The sequence below is a fragment of the Rhinoraja longicauda genome, chromosome 8 (assembly GCF_053455715.1).
Source record: "Rhinoraja longicauda isolate Sanriku21f chromosome 8, sRhiLon1.1, whole genome shotgun sequence".
Lineage (NCBI taxonomy): Eukaryota > Metazoa > Chordata > Chondrichthyes > Rajiformes > Arhynchobatidae > Rhinoraja > Rhinoraja longicauda.
Window position 1 is genome coordinate 45,455,298 of NC_135960.1, and position 22,581 is coordinate 45,477,878.

At 41.6% G+C, this 22,581-nt stretch overlaps 2 protein-coding genes across 5 annotated transcripts in view; both read right to left on the bottom strand.

Annotated features, from left to right (window-relative positions):
- Positions 1–352: 352 nt before the first annotated feature.
- tbr1b (T-box brain transcription factor 1b) lies at positions 353–8,079 on the bottom strand. 4 transcript variants are annotated; one of them, XM_078403816.1, is made up of 6 exons: positions 8,042–8,079; positions 5,686–5,840; positions 5,372–5,493; positions 4,961–5,119; positions 4,240–4,301; positions 353–2,161 (listed from the first exon to the last, which is right to left on the bottom strand). In XM_078403816.1, exons 2-6 carry the CDS (start codon positions 5,834–5,836, stop codon positions 1,297–1,299), a joined length of 1,359 nt encoding a protein of 452 aa, XP_078259942.1. In that variant the 5' UTR covers positions 5,837–5,840; positions 8,042–8,079; the 3' UTR covers positions 353–1,296. The 4 variants fall into 4 exon arrangements, with proteins under 4 accessions (XP_078259942.1, XP_078259939.1, XP_078259940.1 ...); XM_078403813.1 differs by lacking the exon at positions 8,042–8,079 and adding an exon at positions 6,427–7,136; XM_078403814.1 differs by lacking the exon at positions 8,042–8,079 and adding an exon at positions 6,431–6,541.
- Positions 8,080–10,695: 2,616 nt separating this feature from the next.
- psmd14 (proteasome 26S subunit, non-ATPase 14) overlaps positions 10,696–22,581 on the bottom strand; it is an 82,615-nt gene continuing 70,729 nt past the window's right edge. Inside the window, exons 8-11 of the mRNA XM_078403817.1 lie at positions 18,382–18,456; positions 17,327–17,452; positions 17,137–17,199; positions 10,696–11,107 (exon numbers count right to left, since the gene is read on the bottom strand). Coding sequence (XP_078259943.1) covers positions 11,009–11,107; positions 17,137–17,199; positions 17,327–17,452; positions 18,382–18,456 — 363 coding nt within the window. The 3' untranslated portion in view covers positions 10,696–11,008. The remainder of the gene's footprint in view (positions 11,108–17,136; positions 17,200–17,326; positions 17,453–18,381; positions 18,457–22,581) is intronic.

Genomic DNA, 22,581 nt, shown 5'->3' on the forward strand with positions numbered 1-22,581 from the left:
TTAATATTAAGCTATATTAAGCTATCCAGCAAACGAGCCATTGGATCAAAAGGGTAAAAAAATTGGGGCTCTGTAAATACGGCAGGAAATCAGAAAAGATTAACTGTAATAAATATAACCAAGACCACCACGGGTTAATTTTCTTTTTATTGTTTTACTTTACACATTAACTGGCGAAAGAAAAAAAAAAGAACAGTATCTGTGACGTTCACTTCAGAGGGAACGGAAAAGTATACCCATATACAAGCACGTTCATATCTTTACAGAATAGACAAAATTTACATGTCAGCCCTGAAAAAACGTCATGGACCCCAACCCCCTCCCTCCCTTCCCCCCCCCCCCCCCCCCCTATTGCAAACAGATCAAGATATATTTCTTGGGGGGAATCTCCGTCACTGAAACAACGTGGCAATGGTCAGGAACTGGACTCTAAAATTCTATGCTGCATTAAAAACGGGTGCATTAAAATCTATTCTGGAGCCCGAGGACATTCAACGCAAAATAATCCCACCGTTCTACCATTTAAAATGATAATATGTACACATCATGTATATAGAACGCCAACGCCAAAACGTTGGCCAAAGGAATTGAAGGGATTTTTTTCCTGTACAGACATGATTTACAAAACCAAGCTTCAATGGAAATACTGGGGAGTGGTCTGTACAGATGAACACACGGATTTTAAAACTTCACGCTTATAATTATTTAAATCACATTTAGAACACTGATGGGTGTTTGCAAAATTGTTTTTAAAAAACCGGCCTAGGATTGGCACCGAGAGAAGGAGTCAGCAGCACAAGGGGGAGAAGAGGAAACACAGGGGGGCTGGAGCGAGATGGATAGGTTTTGTGCAGCACGCTGGAATCTCCCGGTCCAAAGACTGAAGCCGGCCTCGGATTTGGCACTGTTCCGGGAGCGGGAGGGATCTGGAGATCAGAGTGGGATCTGGAGGAGGTTTGGACAGGACCCGGTGGATCCCATGAATCTGGATGGAATCCTTGGGAGGTGGCTGGACGAGATGTGGGTGGGATCTGGAGGAGATGTGGGGGGGTCTGGGAGTTTCTGGAGATCTGGGTGAGATACAGGGTGGAATTGGATATCTGGAATGGCTGTGGATCTAGTAATCTCTGGGATCTCGGGGTTGAGGAGATCTGGAATGGCTGTGGATCTAGTAATCTCTGGGATCTAGGAGTTGAGGAGATCTGGAATGATGTAGTGGAGAATTGGTAGAACCTGGAGGGTGGGGAGATCTGGAGAGCATGTGGGTCCTATCCGGCAGGCAGGAGGGGGGGGGCTTCAGGCGTGAGAGTAGAAGCCGTAGAAAGCCATCTCCTTGGCACAGTTCTTCTCGCAGTCTCGGGGGGCCAGCGCCTCGCTCTTGAGGGGGGACGAGTTCTCGGGGGGAGCGGGGGCGGGCGGCTGGGCGTCAGTCGACATACGCCTCCTCTTCACTTGCTCGTAGATGCCGGCGTCCGCCCCCGAGTCCATGGTCTTGATGGTAGACTGCGTCTCGATCCAAGAGGCGGCGTCGGGCAACTCCTTGCCTTTGGAGTCTTCTGCTCCGGCCGATAGGGGGGAGCGGTCGGTGCCGCCGGTTCCCGGTGCCGGACCCAAGCCCTCGGCTGCTGCCGCCGCTGCTGCAGCCGCCGCCGCCGCCTCCTCCAGGTACGAGTTGGTGGAAGCTCCTCGTCCCCAGGGCAAGACGGAGCTGGCTTTGCAGGAGTATTGCGGGCTGCGCGCCCCCCAGCCCGACGGGTCTGGGTAGTAGCCCAGCGGGCGGTTGCTGGCTTGGAGGGGCAGCGCCTTCACTCCCACCCCGTAAGACAGCAGCGCGTTGCCGGCGAAGTCGGCGTCGTAAGCCGAGAAGTCGAGGCGGTTGTTGGCCGGGGTGACGAACCAGCGCTGGGGCGACGGCGCCGCAGGTTCCTCATTCGCTTGCTGCTGTGGAGAGAGCAGCCCGTTGGTATGGGGCACACTGCGCTCTCCTCCCCCCGGCCCTGGGCCCCCATGGTGGTGGAAGCGGGCTTTGGCGTAGTTGTTGACGAACTGCTCCTGTAGGAAGGACTGGGTGACCGCGTAGCGGGTGCCCGGCACGATCTGCGAGCGGGGAGAGTCGCTGGGAGACGGGGTGAGTCGGTCCACCTCGCAGCCCGTGTAGATCCTGCACAAGAGGAGGAGAGAGGGAAGGAGGAAAGAGAGGGTTGGGAGGGAGAGGGGGGGGGGGGAAGGAGAGAGGAGAGGGAAAGAAAGAGAAAGTGACAGGAGAGAGAAGAGAGCAAAAGAGAGAGAGGGCGAGGAAAGAGGAAGAGCGAGAGGAGAGAAAGAAAAAGAGGAAAGAGAGAGGGAGAGGGGATGGAAAGAGCTGTGAGGCCTATTAAACAACTACATTCAAAATAAAAGCGTAAAACCGAGCAAAACTCCCAATGCATTCTTAATGGCGAGCAGCAAGTCTTACTTGTTACAAAACTAAAAACTTTACTCAAAATAAACAGTGCAAAAGAACGCGCACCACCAGACTCAGGAACAGCTTCTTCCCCTCCGTTAACGGTCCATCCATAAGCTAGGGTGCTGTCAGATTCACCTCTGCACCATTGCGTCTCTGGAACTGGTGCGCTACAATGCTGAGAACTACATTCTGCACTCAGCATCTTCCCCTTTGCTCTACCTATTGTGCTTTAGTTGGAACTGATTGCGTCTAAGAAACGTAGACTCTTGATATATTCTTAGTGGAGCGCAGCGAGTGTTATTTCAAATTAAAACATATTCAGTTAAAACTATGGGGAACAGTGAATCTTAGATATTTCAAAAGTAAACATTTAAAAATAAAGCGTAAAAAGGACAGTGTAAGTTAGTACCCAGTGTAGTGACGCGCAGCGAGTCTTTTTGTATAAATTTCAAAATAAACCGCTCTAAATAAAACATATATAATGTTATAAGAGCCGTTCAAAACTGCTAATCCATTCGGAGTGAAGAGCAGCGAGCTGTATTTCAAAATAAAGCATGTGTAAAGAACCATAAAACTCGTTCCTCGCCACTAATAATAAATTTTAACTTAAAGAATAAACTTTATTCAAAATAAAGGACTTACACAATGTGAAATAACCGCAAAGAACTATTTATATTATTTGTCAAGAGGAGCAAGTCTTTTATTTTTCAAAACAATAACTTTATTCAAAACAACAGTGCAAAATAACAGAAATACCAAATATATTCTTACTGGAGAGAAGAGAGTCTTGTGTTAAATTTCAGAGACAAACCTTACATACAATGTAAAAGAAGCGTGCAAAACTCTTCAGACTCATTCCTTCCACTAAGAAAGCATTTCATTTTCAAAAAACAACTTTATTCAAAATAAAGCAGGTAACATAACCGCGCGTAACTCTTAGTGTATTCTTCATGGGGAGGGGCGAGTCTTCTAGTATTTCAAAAATAACCTTTATTTAAAATAAAATAAGCAATGTGAAATAAAAACCGTGCAAAGCCAAAAATCACTCCCGTCACTGTGTTAGGAGTTTTGCACGATGTCTACATTGTACATTTGTTTTATTGCGGATAAAGTTTACTTTTGAAATAAAGAGACTCGCTGCTCTCCACAAAGAATGCATTATTTCAAAAATAAGTTAAATATACACGAAACACTTAATAGATTCTTAATGTGTCTCTACATTCAATATTGCCATTGTTATAGCCAGTAGTTAGCACCTCCATTTTCCCTTACATATCGCACCATTGCCACACATGTGCCCCCTGGGGTGATATCTCATCCGTTGTTTGAGAGGTGTCCTCACCGGTCTCTGCCCCTCAATGTCCAGCAGTGAAAGGAGTGAGTCTCCCTGTTCATTGGCGCTGCCTCCCAATCTAACCTCTCACATTGTGGACTGCTTCTCCACGCGACAACTTGCTGTCCAAATCAACAACCCCACGTCAACAACCCTACGTTGGTCTGGTCACCTCGAAGACACCCCATGCACCACGTGAATATTTAGACTCAAAGCATTCCTCTGCTACTGTTAGTATATTGACATCCGCAAGGAAACAGCAACAAAAATATAATAAATACTTGGGATTTAAACACAAATGTATCCAAAAAAACGAGTTCTTAACAAAAAACGCACATCACAAACTAAAAATCCTGTATCTGATCCCAGAACGTGAATCGCCAGAGGAATATAAAGTCTACGGTTAAAATGCGATAACAATTCAGCAAACGTTTTAAAAAAATAAAACGAACAAACTCACGTGTCATAGTTATCTCTGAATCCTTTGGCAAAAGGATTGTGGTCTATTTTCAGCTGCGTTATCTGTTTAAAATTAAAATAAAGAAATATTTGCATCAAACCGCGCCAATTTCTCAGGAACCCAACAAGGGGCAAACAATTTACATTTGCTTCCTGAAAGGGTTTTAAAAAAAAGATTTGTGGAATACAGTGCGAAAGTCCGGGTAACAAGATGACGAGAAGGGCTTTGTTCCCTTGTGGCGTTTAATTCCACAACTCAAAGGATGACATTTTTGTAAATGATCAGAAACCCGGCAGGTATGACTTCCGGATTTTAACATAACATTCCATGTACCGTCTGACACTAAGCGTAATTCAATGTACACAAGGAACTGCAGATGCCAGTTTACAAAACAAAACAAACACAAAGTGCTGGAGTAGCTCTGCGGGTCAGACAGCGTCTCTGGAGAACATGGACAAATTATGTTCTAACCGAATCGTTGTCTATCCATGTTCTCCAGAGATGCTGCCTGACTCGCTGAGTTACTCCAGCACTTTGCGTCTACGTTTAATCCAAAATTAGGCATTTTAATTATTAAAATAACTCTAGTTTTTTTTAAAAGGATGGGAGCAGACCAAGGTGTGATTTACAATTCATATTTTGTTCCTCCCTCCCACCCCACATAAAGACAATTGTTAGGCTTTTGCAATTGTATGCTCTGCATTGCCGCCGGTTTGCTTACATCTGTATTCTGATACGCTGTGACTGCGATAAACTGTGTTTCTGGAAAGGTAAAGGTCTGTACTCGGCCCGGCTGGTTAGAATCCTCCGCTCCGTCCTCGTTCACTTCCACTACGTGTAGCCTTGGCTGGTATTTATGTAAAGACTGCAGAACCACCATCTGTCCGTAAAACAACGCGGAAAAGCATTACTTTGGCCGAGAAACAAACGCGCTTTATTTCCTCACCCTCTCTATATATCCATATCTATATCAGCTGTCATACAGTGCTATTCCCGTCAGAATAGCACTCACGTATAGTGGTTTCAAAACTCATTTATTAAGTGCTGAAATTCACTATAGAAAAAGGTCTTAAATCTTTGATTTTCTTTTCACAGGGAGAACATGGAAATGGCATCAGAATGCATCCATTACCTGACCGTTGTTGTTTGATGCGCCTTTGTTGTTAGTCAGTTTTAATTTTCCGAATGAAATCTCTTGCCTCATCCAATGAGCGCCCGTGTTTGGCGAATCTGGGTGCATGTAAATCCTATTACCTAAAGAGGAGCAATGGAATGTCCCTCCATTAGAGGAACTGGTCGCCAAGCAGAAACATACACACGCACACTGTTTGGGATTTGAGGAATAAGGAACAATTGTGGGAAGGAGTTGGCGGAATAGTGTGATTGTACAAGTTACTCTAATTGCCGAACCGAATCTAGAACAGGTCACTAGAAAGAATAACTTGCCTTGCACGTTGGTGTCCGCTTTTCCACAAGGCACCCATTTGCCTCCCTGAAACCGCCAGTGATTTGGATCGGCTAAAATGATGTCAACAAAGATGTTGTAATGTGCCGTCGGGTCTAGACCAGATATGTTAAAACTCAGAAATGGAAACATCCGCCTGAAATAGAAGGACCGAGATACAAATCAAAAAGAAATAAAAAACAGAAAGACATTAAAAATTTAAAATATAGATGTGTTCGAGCTTGTTTGTGTCAGAACGCATAGTTATCAACTCACTGCTTTGCCCCGACTTTGAAAATTGTATTGCTTTCATGTGCTTTAAAAAGTGAAAGAGATGCCAAAATAAAATCCCTTCATTGGTGTTAGAAACGCAAGCTTTTTGGTTAAAAAAAACACATTGATAAAGGAATAAGTACATAAAGGAACAATAAAGGAATAGGTACATGTTAACTACTCTGCAGTGTGCATAGAACCCCCAAATTGCTAGGACTTGAGAGGTTCTCCACAGACTACAGAATAATTATTAATTTATACATTAAAATTCCACAATTTCGAGTCCTGTCTAAAATATCTGGTCTTTTGAAACTTAATTTCTAGTGTCTGCCGTTTCGAAATAAATAAACGTGGCCGTGACTCTGCGATGGCAATCTAATTCTCCCAACTGAAATTGGTTAGCGTTCAGTGCGGCATCAATTAAAATCAAATATTGGTGGTTTTCACAAGAATCAAGAAGATCCACTCACCTGCCTTGCTTGGTGATGATCATTTCCGTTTGATGCCTGTGGAATTTAAGCCAGAGCGGCCTGTTACATAAATACACCTGGGCTTTGCCGGGAACTAGCCCTGGCTGACCAGAAGAAAATTGGTAGAAAGGTCCTCCTTGGTAGGTGTGTCCATACTGCTGGGGATAAGGGTAACCAGATCCCGGATAGCCTTGGGGAGAGGAATTGGAGAGAATGCTATTGTAGGCTCCATTTGTGATCACGGGATGGTGAGCCATGTATCTACTCGGACTGCTGATGGAAAACGCTGGATGCGTGGGTCCATGCTGGCCGGTGTAAGGGAACATAGTACTCGGAGTAGCAGTCGGTTGCTGTGCTTGGCTCGACTGTGACAGGATGTATCTCTCTGCCGCTGATCCATCGAAATTATGACGAATTTCAGAGACCCCGTCCAAAACAGGAGAGAGCTTGCTTCGATGGACGTCCCCCGACGCGTCCTTGGAGTCGGGAAAATTATCTGCCTCTGATTGATTCGTCATTCCCCTGGTAATTTTTTTCAGAGGTGAACCTCTCTCCAGGCTATCAGTGGCCGAGATGATGGGATCGTGCAGAGCAAGCTCGCTGTTGGGATAAGTGCTGTTCACATTCAGAAATTTCTTCGAGAGCATTATAGATGATGATAAGCAATGCTCCAACTGCATAGCTTCACAAGCAAGCACTTCACCCGACAATAAACCCCTCAGCAACAGCGAGGGGAAAAAAACACAACGCGTTTGAAAGCAATTCTTTAAACACTCTCACAAAGGGCTTGTACTCGATTTTTTTCTCCCAAAAGCAATTGGCCAATTGACAGTTTGCAGTAGTAACGAAGGACTCGCTTTTGATCTCTCCGGTTGCACAACTAATGAAACGACTCTTGCTATTGGTTAGCAGCTGACAGTAATTTAATTAGACAGACATTAATTGGGATAATCACCTGAGTCCTGATGGCAAATTGCAAGATGATCTCATTGCACAGACAGTTTGCGTGTTGCGAACAAGCATGCATCCATCCCTTCCTCCCTCCCCCATTTTAGGACGGGGGATGATGTGGGCAGAGGAGAGCAAATTTGCAAAGAATAAGGATCCACAAATTGTTTGTGGACTTTGATTTCTTGCCGAAATCATGAGCATTAGCAGACAGAGGAGGAAAAAGTAATTTCACTGTAAATAACCAATACTCCCACGCCACTTATTTGTTGCGGGTTTTTGTTCGCAATTCAACATTGTTAGTCGTTATTTTATGATCTGCGAATTATGCTTTTTGTACTGCATAATAGTTTTCGGCATGACTTCATTTTTACATGTCGCTTTGGCTGAGGGTGAAGACCAATTTAAGATCTAAAGGGGGGGTCAACTTCTTGCAGGCCACTTGATATGTTTTTAATTAAATCTATTTATTTATGAATAGTGAAAAAAACCTGCCAGCGCAACGTCAGCGACTGTACGGGTTTCTCAGACCTTTTCGGGAAACAAAAGTTAGCAAAGGATACGCAAAAAACCCGCAATGATTAAAGTAATATTAACAAATAAGTTTGCAATACGAGAGACGTTCATCTTTTAAATACGGAGTGAATGCAAAGTTGCAAAAGAGTACCTATACGTGAAGAATTCTGCAGAAGAACTCGCCTCTTTCCCTTTTCACTCACAGGAAAAGTGCAGGGATTTAAGTTGCACGCTGGCAGTGCTGGTTCAGATTGCGTCTTTTCATGTGTGGACGAGCCATTTGGGGCTCATGTGGGGAAAGAGCCATTTTCCCGGCTGTTTACTCAGAGTAATTCTTTCGCTTTAGCGAGAATGTCATCAATAGAAACGCACAGATAAATGTGCATTGCAGATCAACGTATTTTCATACCAGCCATTGAAGATACTTAATTGTATTCTCCTTGATACCCCAAACATTGTCATTTGCTTCAATTGCGCTTATTACAAAGAATTATTAACTTGCTGGACTTTAATTCGCTATCCTAAATTATTCATTTAACTCATTTTTAATCCATTCTTTGGAGTTATTGCACATATTGTAGGTATATAATATTCCACATATCACCTTTTCGCTTAAGATGAAGTGAACGCAATCGGCTGAATAACTTTTAGTTTATTTTATTAAATATCATTGTTTCACATTTGCGCGCGTTTCCTGTTATTCTGTGAATTGGAAAGCATTATAGTCAATGAAAGCACCTTCAAATGTTCCTCTCAACTTACCCAATTCCCCCGTGTTGCCCCGCACCATAGCCGGCTAGGTTCTGCTAAGAATCAGAATGATTCTTCTGTCTGACAATGCCCTTGTTAAGGTGCGCATTGGCAGATTTCATCACTAAAAACTTCGGATGTAAAATGTGATTTGAAATTGCACCGCGGCCTCACTGGCGCCAGTATGAGTATTATTCTGAACGTGCCGCGGAAAATGTAGTATTTCCAAGTACTTGGGACAATGCAAATCACAACTTAATGTGATTTGAAAAAAAGGTAGAAAAATTATATATTAAAAAAGTGACTAAATGGTCAACATAACATGGAATTATATATATGTAGGCACAGGGTTCTATCGTCAAAACACTTGGGAGTCCTATGCTCCAAACTAGGAGCGAAATCACAATTCTCTCGGTAATACATTAATATGGGGGTTGAACATAATGTTGCCTTTTGGAATTATCGTTTGGGGAACTTCATCCATTACTCCTCGGCATTTAAAACTAAACAGTGGAGAATAGTGTAATCTGGTCACTCGCCAGCGCGTCGGATTGATGTAATGAAATCTATTGTCAATTGAATTTGCACCTATTAAAATTATTACATAGTTCAAGCACATACGGTGAAACTTACAATACAATAATTTAATCAAGCCGCTTTAAATCAGGATGCAGTGGGGACTTTGTGAATTAGTACAAGCAGGATTTGCTGTTATGTATCTACGTGGTTCATGTTCATTACATTTTTACCCGCGCACATAATAGTTTCTGTTATCAAAGTACTTTAGTCATTGGTATAACTATGTATATAGTTACAACTATATAACTATACCAATGCAATAAAAGCGTTTGGTGGGAGTGCACAACGAGCAAGTGCCTGGTACATTAAGATGTTGCAGATAATTTGTTCGTGTAGGAGATTGATTATATAATTCTACCGCATGAATAATCGTCCAACCCATTTCAAGACGGTACTATTACCGAGTTCTCTATCAGTACCGGGAAAGTTGGGGGGGGGGGGGGGGGGGTAGTTGTGGAAATATCCAAGTAAGAGAGCTGAAGACAATATTTTGTTTTCTTTGAAAGTTGATAGGAATCGATCACCTCCTAATAGCTCGGGATATTTCAAGATCTTTGAAAAAAAGGTTTAAACACGAGGGGATAAAAAAACAAATATCTAATGACCAGTTTCAAAAGCTTTGAGAATTTTCAGTGTTCAAAGCGTCGAACACTTTCAAATGTGCATTACACCATACGCAAAACTTTATCCTCGCCGTGACTGTTGTTTTACCACGGACGTTAAAGCCTTCCATGATAAATGTGCTGATATCCAGCGCCCTGCAGTTCAGAAATGTTTATATCCGTTCTATAGTTGCATTTCATGCACAGTCCGCTATGTTTGTTTTTTATTTCAAGAAAATTGTAATGCTGACAGGTGAACAATTAAATGTTTTCATCGTGCAAGAATGAAATGCATACCAATTGTGTCAGATCTGCAACTCAATGATACATTCAGATGTGTTTACACCATTTATTCCTGATACTGTAAAACCACCAACCCCTTACAAATAAATGATAGAAACATTTTTTTATAACAATCTGTCATGACTATGGAGTATTGTCGTTTAAAACCGCCAGTCATTGCAAGTTATGGCCGGATTGTAGCAAGGTTAATCATAACATAACATTCCCCAAAAAAAATCTTGTGCACCTCTTATTCATGAATTAGTGGGTTAATGTACCTTAACGTCTCCCCGTGCCAAGCAGTTGGTTCAGAAATGTCATTCTTCACAGACTAGACTCTAGTTTGACCTTAGCATCTGCCATATTCACAGCTCCGACCCTAGAGGTGTTAGACATGTGCTACCTCTGCAGTGCAGAACAACTCTTAATAAACAAGGATCAGAGAACATCTAACTGCTTTTATCTAGTCGAGATTTCGGCTTTAAAAAGGCTGCCGCATTTTAGGTTGAAGTCTTCATAAATTGCAAAACCCTTTTTTTAAATTTAAGGCAGGAAAAATCTGTATGTGACAGTGTGAAGTCATGTAACAAAGAACAGTTCTAACTTTTATTTTATTGGTAGTTTTGAGATGCAAAAATTTACACGAGTGCAAATACCAAAAAGCAAACTTGGACACTCATTTCGACCATATTTTTAAAAATGGGAAAAACAAAGCTGAAATTCATTTGTCCTGACAAATGGTTGAAAAACAAAGGCAGGTACTGCACGATTGTTCTCAGCTTTAGATGTAATGGCTGTGATTTTAGGTCATCTTCAGCAGTCTCAATGATAATGGGAATTGTGTAGAAACTACCTCATAATAAAACACAACAAAATGCCTCAATACGTTATAATATTACAGTTCACTATTTAAATACAACTGTATCCAACATTGCTGCTAAGCACTGTACAATATTTGAAGTCATCACCACATCGACATGCTCCTCCAAATGACGTTTTGGATCCTGAAAGACAAAGATATAATCTATTAACAAATAACATTGTTTTCCAGGCAAGGTAGTAATTTTATGAGTTTGCCACATTATTCCAGATCCAATACCGCATGTCCAATTATATACAATATGAAAGTGTCTTGCAGCTTTAAAACAAAGCAATTTTAAAATGATTTAAACTAGAGAGTTCTTGATTATAAAGGAAAATAATTCGTGGACCATATTCAAATCCCGAGTCTCTAAAATACATATCAGACAATAGTTCAGAGGAAGGATGCAGGTGGTAATCCTCAGCTAAAAAAAGATTAATTACAGTTTAGAATTCATTGAAGGATGCCAACTGATTTTTTTCCCCACAGACAAAATGAGTGAAAGAACAGAGGAACCATTTTCACTGATTTCTTGATCTCTCAATGATGTTCAAAGCAGATAAAATTAAGTTATTTCATGCAGTTAAAGAATTGTGGTATAATGTACAAAAGAATTTGTTCTAAATGTTTAAAGACATTTCTGAAATTTTGTGTCTTTGTGTAATTTTTTTTAATTGGAACTTCCATAAATGCTGATTTGCTGGGCCCACATTCAGAGATTTTACTGCAAGTAAACAGGAAAACATTACTATTCACTTAAATTTATTTCACAGGCATGGCCAACATTTTAAGGCCCAGATCAAATAATCATTTTTAAGTGCAGTATCAAGTTGAAAAGAATTGGTGTCGTTCTGTGGTTGTTGGTAATGATGCCACAAGGACGACAGATTTCCTTAATTTAGTTTAGAGATACCAGGGAGAACGAGTAAACTCCACACAGACAGCACCTGTAGTCAGGATCAGACCCGGTTCTCTGGCGCTGTACAGCAGAGGCTCTACCAGCTATGCTGCCCTCAGACGCAAAACGTCACCCATTCCTTCTCTCCAGAGATGCTGCCTGTCCAGCTGAGTTACTCCAGCATATTGTGTCTACCTTCGATTTAGACCAGCATCTGCAGTTCTTTCTTAGACATTTGGATTGCTTTGCTACCATGCACCTTAAATGCATAAATACAACATTTAATCTATATAAATATTTCAAGAGTGCATTATTGAATGATACAAAGTTTCAGAAAGAAACAGACCCTTTCGTCCAAATCCTCCACATCGACCAAGATACCCTATTCTGTTAGTCCCATTTGCTGGCATTTGGCCCATATCCAGTTAAACCTTTCCTCTCTATGTACCTGTCCAAATGTCTACTAAATATTGTTATAGTACCTGCCTCAACTACCTCCTCTGGCAGCTTGTTCCATTAACCAACCACCCTCTGTGTGAAAATGTTGCCCCTCAGGTTCCTATTAAATATTTGTTCCTCAGACCTATGTCCTCTGGTTCTTGATTCCCCTACTTTGGGTAAAAGACCCTGTGCATTCACCCCATCAATTCCCCCTATGTTTTTGTACACCTCTATATTGCGGTAGAGTTGCTGTCTTACAGCGAATGCAGCGCCGGAGACTCAGGTTCGATCCTGACTACGGACGCCGTCTATACGGAGTTTGTACGTTCTCCACGTGACCTGCGTGGGTTTTCTCCGAGATCTTCGGTTTCCTACCACACTCCAAAGACGTACAGGTATGTAGGTTAATTGGCTGGGCAAATGTAAAAATTCCCCCTAGGGTGTGTAGGATAGTGTTAATGTGTGGGGATCGCTGGGCGGCGCGGGCCCGGTGGGCTGAAGGGCCTGTTTCCGCACTGTATCTCTAAATCTAAAAAAATTCTAAAATCTCATCAACCCTCAATTTCCTGTGTGGAAATAAAGTGAGAAACAGAGAGCATTTCAGGTGAAAGACATGGTCAGAACTGGGAAAGAAAGTAAATGGGTTACTTTGGAGCTGTAGAGAGGATGGTGAACAAATGGAGGACATCTGTAAATGAATAAATATTCTGATGAAAGGTTGTATGGAGTTTGTACGTTCTGCCTCTGACCACTTGCGTTTTCTACGGGTACTCCTGTTTCCTCCCACACTCGAAAGTTTGTAGATTAATTGGCTTCGGTAAAGAATTGTAAATTGTCCCTAGTGTGTAGGATAGCGCAAGTGTACGGGGTGATTGCTGGTCGATGCGGACTCGGTAGGCCTAATGGCCTGTCTCCGCGCTGATGAGTACTTTTGTAACTTTGTCGGCGCCTTTGTGGCAAGTCTTTTGTGTACTTTGTATGCAAAAACAAAGAATTTCACTGCACATAGATAGGTACAAATGACAATAAAATATCATCATCATTATCGTCTAAAGTCAATGGCAATCTCAGAGTCTCCTCCCCTACAAGCTAAACACAGGTGCTCCGCAGAGTAATCATCCAATTATTTTTCTTATGTAGCGAAGATCAAGTTAGCAATGAATGCAGTACAATACACTAGTTTAGAGATACAGCATGGAAACGCCCTTCGGCCCACTGAGTCCATGCCGACTATCGATCACCCGTTTACACTGGTTCTATAATGTCCCACTTTCTCACCCACTCCGTACACTAGGGTCAATTTTAAAGCGGCCAATTAACCAACAGAACAACATTTTCCTCAAATTTTACTCAGTATTTCATTTGGCTTATATGTAGAAATGTATAAAGAGAATCGATTGAAAAAATAAATCAGGTGACAATTGATTAGTTAATGTACACATGTAATAAAAACAAAACATGTTGGGAACATTCAGCAAGTCAAGTAGCATCTGCAAAGAAAGAAACAGTTAATGTAAAAGGACACAAGGTGCTGGAGTAACTCAGCGGCTCAGACAGCATCTCTGGAGAACACAGAGAGGTGATGTTCCTGGTCGGGACCTTTCCTCAGACTGAGCTAACGTTTCAGTTTAATCCCCTTTCATTACAATATCGATGAAGGAATCGATTCCTGCAGTAATGAGGATGCATATTGTACAGGGATCTTCAAATGAAGCCCCTTTAATAGACCAGGAACAAAAAAGGGCCAATCATTTTGATGTTGGTACTCCTGGCATCCTGACAGTCAGGATAAGCTCGCGCAGCAGACATGTAGACATACTAGAGAGACACAAGAGTAATAGTGCCAGAGCAGGACGGGATTTTGATCTCCTCAATATTAACAGCGGTATGGTGGGGTGCAGCGGTAGAGTTGCTGCCTTACAGTGCCAGAGACCCGGGTTTGATCCTGACTACAGGCGTGTATCTATACGATGTTTGTACGTTCTCCCTGTATCCTACGTGGGGTTTCTCCCGAGTCCCCAGTTTCCTCCCACACTCCAAAGCCATAAAGGTCTGTAGGCTAATTGGCTTGGTATAATTGTAAATTGTCCTTAGTGTTAGTGTGGATAGTGTTAGTGTGCGGGGATCGATGGTCGGCGAGGATTCGATGGGCCGAAGTACCTGTTTCAGCACTGTATCTCTTAACTAAACTAAACTAAACTAGGACTGTTTTGAAAGTGAAAGGCCCAGAGGGGTGGAATGTTTAAGGTGTATCCTGGAGAACACTTTGATCAAGTACGTAGATATTCCGACTGGAAAAAAGGGCAGTACTGGACCTAATCTTAGGGGAGATAAACATAAAATGCTGGAGTAACTCAGCAGGTAAGACATCGTCTCTGGGGAAAAAGGACGAATGGCGGTTTTGGTCAGAACCCTTCTTCAGACTCTTAGGGAATGTAGCTGGGTCAGAGACTGGAGTGCCAGTGGGAGGGCACTTCGGAGATAGTGACCATAACTCCAAGTATGAAGAAGGGTCTCGACCCAAAACATCACCCACTCCTTCTCTCCAGAGATGCTGCCTGTCCCGCTGAGTTACTCAAGCATTTTGTGTCTATCCAAGTTTCAAGGTAGTTACAGAAAAGAAAAATGGTGGACCTTAAAATTCAGGTTCTGAATGTAACCTGAATTCAAAAGCATAAGAGAAAATCTGGCAAAAGGAGGTTGGGAGCAACTACTTGAAGGTTGGTCTACTGTAAGTGGGAAGCATTTACATGTGAAATTGTAAAAATTCAAAGCCAATATGTTCCATTTTTAAAAATGGCAGCAAATAAAAAGAAATATCTGCAACGCCAGGGAACCTTGGATGTTAAGGAATAAGGAGGGCTGTATAAAAAATAGCAACCATATGACAGAAACAGAAAATCCCTTCAGAAGTAGAGATTGTGTGGGGAGGTTCAATCCCATTATACTGGACAGCAAGCCAAAGAAGACTTGACACTTATAGTAATATAAGTGATGGTTGGCAGCATTCCTGGCAGAAGGTTCTTGGTTCAAATCCCAACCAGAAACCTGAGCACAAAAGTCTAGACTAATGCTCTAATGAAAGGGGAGAATTGCACTTGTTGGATTGAGGCCACTTCTACTCTCTTATGAGGATTTAGATTTGTAGTCATACAGCATGGAAATAGGCCCTTCACCCCAACTTGCCCATGCCAACGAACATGCCCCATCTGCACTAGTACCACCTGCCTGTGATTGGTCCATATCCCTCTAAACCTGTCCTATCCATGTACCTGTCCAAATGTCTTTTAAACATTGTGAAGGTATCTGCCTCAACTACCTCCACCAGCAGCTTGTTCCATACACCCACCACCATTTGTGTAAAAACACCATTCTTGTGTAAGAACCTCTGGTTCTTGATTCCCCTACTAGTAAAATACAGTGCATTTACCCTATCTATTCCCCTATGATCTTATACACCTCTACAAGGTCACTCTTTGTCCTCATGCTCTCCAAGAAATAAACTCCGAACCTTCTCAACCTTCTCAACCTCCTGGCAACATCGGTGTAAATCTTCTCTGCATTCTTTCCAACTAAATAACACATTTCCTATAAAAGGTAGCCAAAAACTGAACACAATATTCCAAATGTGACCTCACCAATGTTTGCAAACTGTAACATAACCTCCCAACTTCTATACTCAATGCTCTGACTGATGAAGGCCAATGTGCCAAAAGCCTCTTGACCACCCTGTCTACCTGTGATACCACTTTCAAGGTACAATGCACTCCTAGATCCCAGTGCTGTACAACACTCCCCAGAGCCTGCCATTCACTGTAAAATATGATCACATGACAATATTTCAAAGAGTAGCGTAGTAATCCCCAGAGTCCTGGACAACACTTATCTATGAATCACCAATCCTAAAACAGATTATCTAGTCATTATCGCATTGCTCCTTTTGGGAGTTGTGTGTACGATGTACTTAAAATATTTCATTCACTAAAAAGTGTTTTATGATGTTCTGTAAAGACAGTGGCATACAGCAAGGAAATAGGCCCTTTGGCCCATCTCGTCCATGCCGACCAACATGCCCCATCTAAGCTAGTCACATTTGCCTAGGTTTGGGCCATATCCCTCTGAGGCGCTCCTATCCATGTACCTGTCCAAGTATCTTATAAATGCTGTTATAGTAACTGCCTCAACTATTTCCTCTGGCAGCTTGTTTCATATATCCACTACCTTCTGAATTAAAAAGTTGCCCCTCAGATTCATATTATATCTTTTCTTTCTCACGTCCCCCAGTTTTTGATACCCCTACCCTGGGTAAAAGACTGTGAATTCACGCTATCATCCCCTCATGGTTTTATACACCTGTATGAAATAAATGCACATTTTCCTTTCTTTTGTAGGAAGACATATAATTATTTCCAATATTTTAAAAACTCAGGACTGTACCTAGATGCAATTCATCCCAATCATTAATTTGGTGAGAGTTAAACTGATAATAGAGAAAAGAAAGTTTCAGATTCAGGGTGGCACAGTGGCACAGCGGTAGAGCTACTGCCTCACAGCATCAGAGACCCAGGTTCAATCCCGACCTCAGGTGCTGTCTGTGTTGAGTTTGCAGGTTCTTCCTGTGAATGCGTGGGTTTCCTCTGGGTGCTGTAGTTTCCTCCCACATCCCAAAGACATGAGGGTTTGTAGGTTAATTGGCCTCTGTAAATTGCCCCTAGAGTGTAGTGGGATAGGTAATGTGAATGGGTGGTCAATGGTTGGAGTGGACTCAGTGGACCAAAGGGCTGATTCCATGCTGTATCTAAACTAAACAAAATTAGACAATCCATACTTACTTGTTTTCCAACATTTTTAATTGCCAGTTGTTCAGGAGTCATTTTATCCTCTTCCTCCACAGCCTGTTAAATAAATAAATATTCAAGTATATATAATTTATAATCTTTAAAAATAATTTAATGTAATTAACAGACCAGTTTAAAAATAGGAATGAAATCAGAGATTAGTGCAGATTTTCTTTTTTTTTACCTTATTGTAGTTCTTGGCCAATTCTAGCATTTCTTTCACAACGGTTTCATTAAGTTTACAATGCTCACTGTAGTCCTGAAGTGTCAGCCCTTCCATCCAACTTTTCTTATGCAAGTTCAACAACATCTGTAGTGACAAATTCAAGCAAAAGTAACCTGTTTATTGAGCAGCTGGAAGCAGAGTTTCAGCATACATGTGCTGGCCCCTTATAATATTAAATAATCCCCCCCCCCCTTGGTGGACCTCAACCAGTCAGGCAGCATCTGTGAAGGAAACGGACAGAGACATTTCCAATCAGGAAGGGTTCCAACCTGATATGTCGTCTGTCCATTCCCTCCGCAGAAGATGCCTGACCCGCAGAGTTCCTCCAGCATTTTGTGTCTTGCTCATGATTCCAGCATCTGCAGGTCTTTGTGTCATCAATTCCATTAACATTTATGTGACGACAGGATGGCAAGGCACCATCTGTTTTTGCGTGTTAGGTAATCTAATTTCTGTAGAAATAAGGAACTGCAGATGCTGGTTTATGACCTTGTTCATGACCTTATCGAAACATAAAATAACAAGTTCAAAAGGATGCATTTCAGTCCTGGCATGGTAGGCAGTTGGTAGAGTTGCTGTCTCACAGCGCCAGAGCCCCGGGTTTGATCCTGATCTCGGGTGCTGTATGTGTGGAGTTTGTACGTTCTCTCTGTGACCAGGTGGGTTTACTCCTGGTGTTCCAGTTTCCTCCAGCCTCCCAAAGACGTGCGGGTTTGTAGGTCAACTGCCTCTAAATTCATCCAGTCCCTACACACTAGGGACAGTTTATAGAGGCCAATTAACCTTCAAACCCGGAATCTCTGGTGCTGTGAGGCAGCAGCTCAACCAGCTGTACCACTGTGCTACTATAAGACAGCAAACTTAGTTTATAATCATGAGAGGTGTGTGTGCGCAGGAGTCATCCACTGTTAACCTCTTGACAATCTTAAATACAACATGTTAAATGTGCAAAGATGTTAAGTAGTAAAAGTGTAAATCAAAAAGACAGAAAAAAGATTAATAATTACAATTACCTTTTGTTCAAGTTCATTCTTCCGATAGTTGATGGTGATGGAGTAGTAATGTCTGTTTAATCCATGAATCAAAGCCTAAAAGAACAAAATTCCTAGCTTAACAATTGAAATGGGAACAGCTACATGACTAAGCTAACCTGCATATTTTGGTTGTTTCAAATTATCTGCTGAAAAAAATTGACAGAAGGTGTATTTGGCAACAAATTGATGTTCACACGCGTTTTAAAAGCATACACAATTTGTATTTCTCACATCAAATTTACAATATCACAGTCAATTATGACCAGATTTGTTCAGTGTAATTCATTCATAAATACATTTGAAATAAAACTTCAAATTTCTGTTACTCTTTTATGTATTAAAAAAATAGCTTGCACACAAGATGTTGATGAGAACGCACTTGGAGTATTGTGTTCAGTATTGGTCACCATGCTATAAGAAAGACACCACCAAGTTGGAAAGAGTACAGAGAAGATTTACAAGGATATTGCCAAGAATCAAGGGCTGAGAGGTTGGGCAGATGAGGACTTTATTTCTTGGAGCACAGATTGCTGAGGGGTGATCTTATAGAGATGGATAAAATCACGAGGGAAAATCGACAGGGTAAGTCTTTTTTCCAAGGTAAGAAATCAAGAACCAGACGACAGGTTTAAGGTGAGAGGGGAAAAATGTAACAGGAACCTCCACACAGAGTGCAGTGAGCAAATAAAACGAGTTGCCAGAGGAAGTAGTTGAGCCAGGTACAATAATAACATTTAAAAGACACAAATTGCTGTAGTAACTCAGTGTGTTGAGCAGCATCTCTGGTGAACATGGATAGGCGACATTTTGGGTCTCTTCTTCTTTTTGTAAATCAGCATCTGAAGCTCCTTGTTTCTATCATTTAAAAGACATTTGGACAGGTATATGGATAAGAAATGTTTAGAGGAATATGGGCCAAAAACAAGCTACTACGACTAGCTTAGATGGGGCATCGTGGCCAGCATGGATGAGTTGGGATAAGGGGCCTGTTTCTATACTGTATGACTATGACCCTACAAGGACTAACTTCAATAATACTTTGTGTAAGAAAATAATTGCAGATGCTGGTACAAATCGAAGGTATTTATTCACAAAATGCTGTGAAATCACCCATTCCTTCTCTCCTGAGATGCTGCCTGACCTGCTGAGTTACTCCAGCATTTTGTGAATATATACCTTCAATAATACTTTGTTGACTTTAAGGTGGATTCTGTCTGACCACCCCAAACCTTTTCTGAAACAATCTTGATGTTAATTGAGGAAATGGAGGATGATGATATTCACATTTTTCTTTGCCATGGGAAGCCTATCTGGCCTTACTGTAATGTTGCCTGGACAAGGTTCCCAATGAATCGCACAGGATAAAATCTTCCAACCTCAAAGGTTCAGTAAAAGCTGAGTAGTGATGCTGCAGGAGTGGCATTTGATGCACTGCCAAGGGAATGTATGTATCTGATGACACAATGAATATTAAGGCATGCACTGATTACATTACCTCTATTTTTTTTTAATAAAGCATATTTTTGAAATTTAAAAAAGTGTTTCCAGCAGTGCGCCTCAGAGATATTCTCCAATGAACCTGTCACAAAGCTTTTTTTTAAAAACCAGAGCATAGCATAGTTTTACAATGTACTATCTAAGCTAATGAACATACTACTGAGAAGGGAAGTAAAGAATATTTTCTTGTGCAATTTGTATCTATTGAAATATAATTCATTCAAAAAGTAAACTAAATATTATTTTTGCACTGGGATTTATAATTCACATACATGCCTTTGTTTACAAGTAATACAGTACAGCTGTCTGCATCCATCTTACCAACCGAGCTGCTTTATAGAGACCTGGAACTAGGTCAAAATATTGACATTGACAGCAATAGCATGCCATCTGTAAATATTGATGCGTAGTTCTTTAAAAAGTGCAATAAATAATTTTGAGATGTCCCTGAAAAGTTGTGCTCTGTGGACCGTCAGTGACTTAGTTAATCTACCCAAAAGTAAATCATATTTTCCTTCAATATCTTTCGGGATTAAGAAAATCTCCACCCAGATTAATCAAAGAACCTCTCCTTGTTAAAATATCCCATGTTTAAAATGTGTTTTACAGCAGAAGCATCGTTCATGCTGTGGACCAACCAATCTTTAAGAAATAATCAGTTGTACACTATAAACAATGAGAAAATAAATTGATTAAACAATGATCTTGCCACAATAACTTTTGACTTTTTGACGTATGATACACAGCTCAAAAATGACATTTTGACTTGTATGATACACAGCTCAATTAATTGGTGAGCTAATTAATATTCATGGGGTATAAAGGCCTTAACTTCATCAAAGATCACATTTATGCATTGAAATCTCTTGGAAGAGTTTTTGTGAGAGCAATTAATGAGTAAAACTGATGGAGGATTTCAACATTAATTAAACATGGAAGCTACATGACAAAAAAAATCTTTGCAAAATATTCAGATGATTAAATTTTAATTACAATTAATCCATTGCCTTGTCATTGACCAGCAAGGGTTATGGATGTTGGAACCACAGAGTCTTGAGCACAATTTGCAGATCACCACCATAAAATTAAGTATGTGCATCATTTAAATATATAATTGAAATGAAATGTGATTAATAGTTTTAATCAGTGATTTTTTGTGACAATTTTTGTATGATACCTCTAAAATGTTAAAAACTGGAATTCTCACCTTTTTATATATTTTTTTATATTACAAAAAGAATATAGTATCAAAAATAAAATGTATTAATCAAATTAGATGTTCAGGCCCTTCAACAGCTTAAGCAGCTTATCAGACAATGATCCACCATAGACACCAACTGCAAGGAATGATATGTGTACCAACATCTTTTATTCTACAAAAATCAGCATTAGTTATAATAGAGACACTGGGAACTGCAGACACTGGAATCTTGAGCAATACTGTGCTGGAGGAACACAGTGTGTCAGGCAGCATGACCCAAGGAACCAAAGCTGAAGAAGGGTCACAACCCCAAACGTCGTCTGTCCATTCCCTCCACAGGTTCTGCCTGTCCCACTGAGTTCCTTCAGCACTTTGTGTTTTACAGATGCAAGGAAGTGTAGGTGCTGGTTTACAAACAAAACCCAAGTCCTGGAGTCATCCACATGTCAGGCAGCATCTATGGAGGATATGGAAAGGTGACATTTTAAGTCAGGACCCTTCTGAGGAAGCATCCCGAAGAAGGGTCCCGACCCAAAACGTCACCTATCCATGTCCTCCAGAGATGCGAGACATAAAAGCTGGAGTAACTCAGTGGGACAGGCAGCATCTCTGGAGAGAAGGAATGGGTGATATTTCGAGTCGAGACCCTTCTTCAGACTGGTTAGGGATAAGGAAAACAAGAGATACAGACAGTGATGTGGAGAGATAAAGAACAATGAATGAAAGATATGCAAACAAGTAACGATGATAAAGGAAACAGGCCATTTTACGCTATTTGTAAGGTGAAAATGAGAAGCTAGTGTGAATTGGATGGGGGAGGGACAGAGAGAGAGAAGGAATGCCGCGGCTACCTGAAGTGAAACAAATCAATATTTATACCACTGGGCTGTAAGCTGCCCAAGCAAAATATGAGATGCTGTTCCTCCAATTTGCGTTTAGCCTCACTCTGACAATAGAGGAGACCGAGGACAGAAAGTTCTGTGTAGGAATGGGACGGGGAATTAAAGTGTCCAGCAACCGGGAGATCAGGCTGGTTCACACGAACTGAGCGGTGTTCCACGAAACGATCACCCAGTCTACGTTTGGTCTCTCCGATGTATAAGAGTCCACATCTTGAACAACGGATACAGTAGATGAGGTTGGAGGAGGTGCAAGTGAATCTCTGCCTAACCTGAAAGGATTGTCGGGGTCCCTGGACAGAATCGAGGGAGGAGGTACAGCGGCAGGTGTTGCATCTTCTGCTGTTGCAGGGGAAGGTACCTGGGGAGGGCGTGGATTGGGTGGGAAGGGATGAGTTAACCAGGGAGTTGCAGAGGGAACGGTCTCTGCGGAAGGCGGAAAGGGTAGGAGATGGGAAAATGTGGCTAGTGGTAGGATCCCATTGGAGGTGGCGGAAATTTCGGAGGATTATGTGTAGTATGCGACAGCTGATGGGGTGGACGGTAAGGACTAGGGGGGCTCCGTCTGTTGCGACTAGGGGG

Excerpts from the sequence above, each read along its gene's own strand:
- tbr1b (XM_078403813.1), bottom strand. The coding sequence starts at position 7,106 with ATGCAGTTGGAGCATTGCTTATCATCATCTATAATGCTCTCGAAGAAA. Across the intron at positions 5,841-6,426 it reads ATCATCACCAAGCAAGGCAG|GCGGATGTTTCCATTTCTGA; the intron begins GTGAGTGGATCT and ends CTTCTATTTCAG. Across the intron at positions 5,120-5,371 it reads CATCAAACAACAACGGTCAG|ATGGTGGTTCTGCAGTCTTT; the intron begins GTAATGGATGCA and ends TTTTACGGACAG.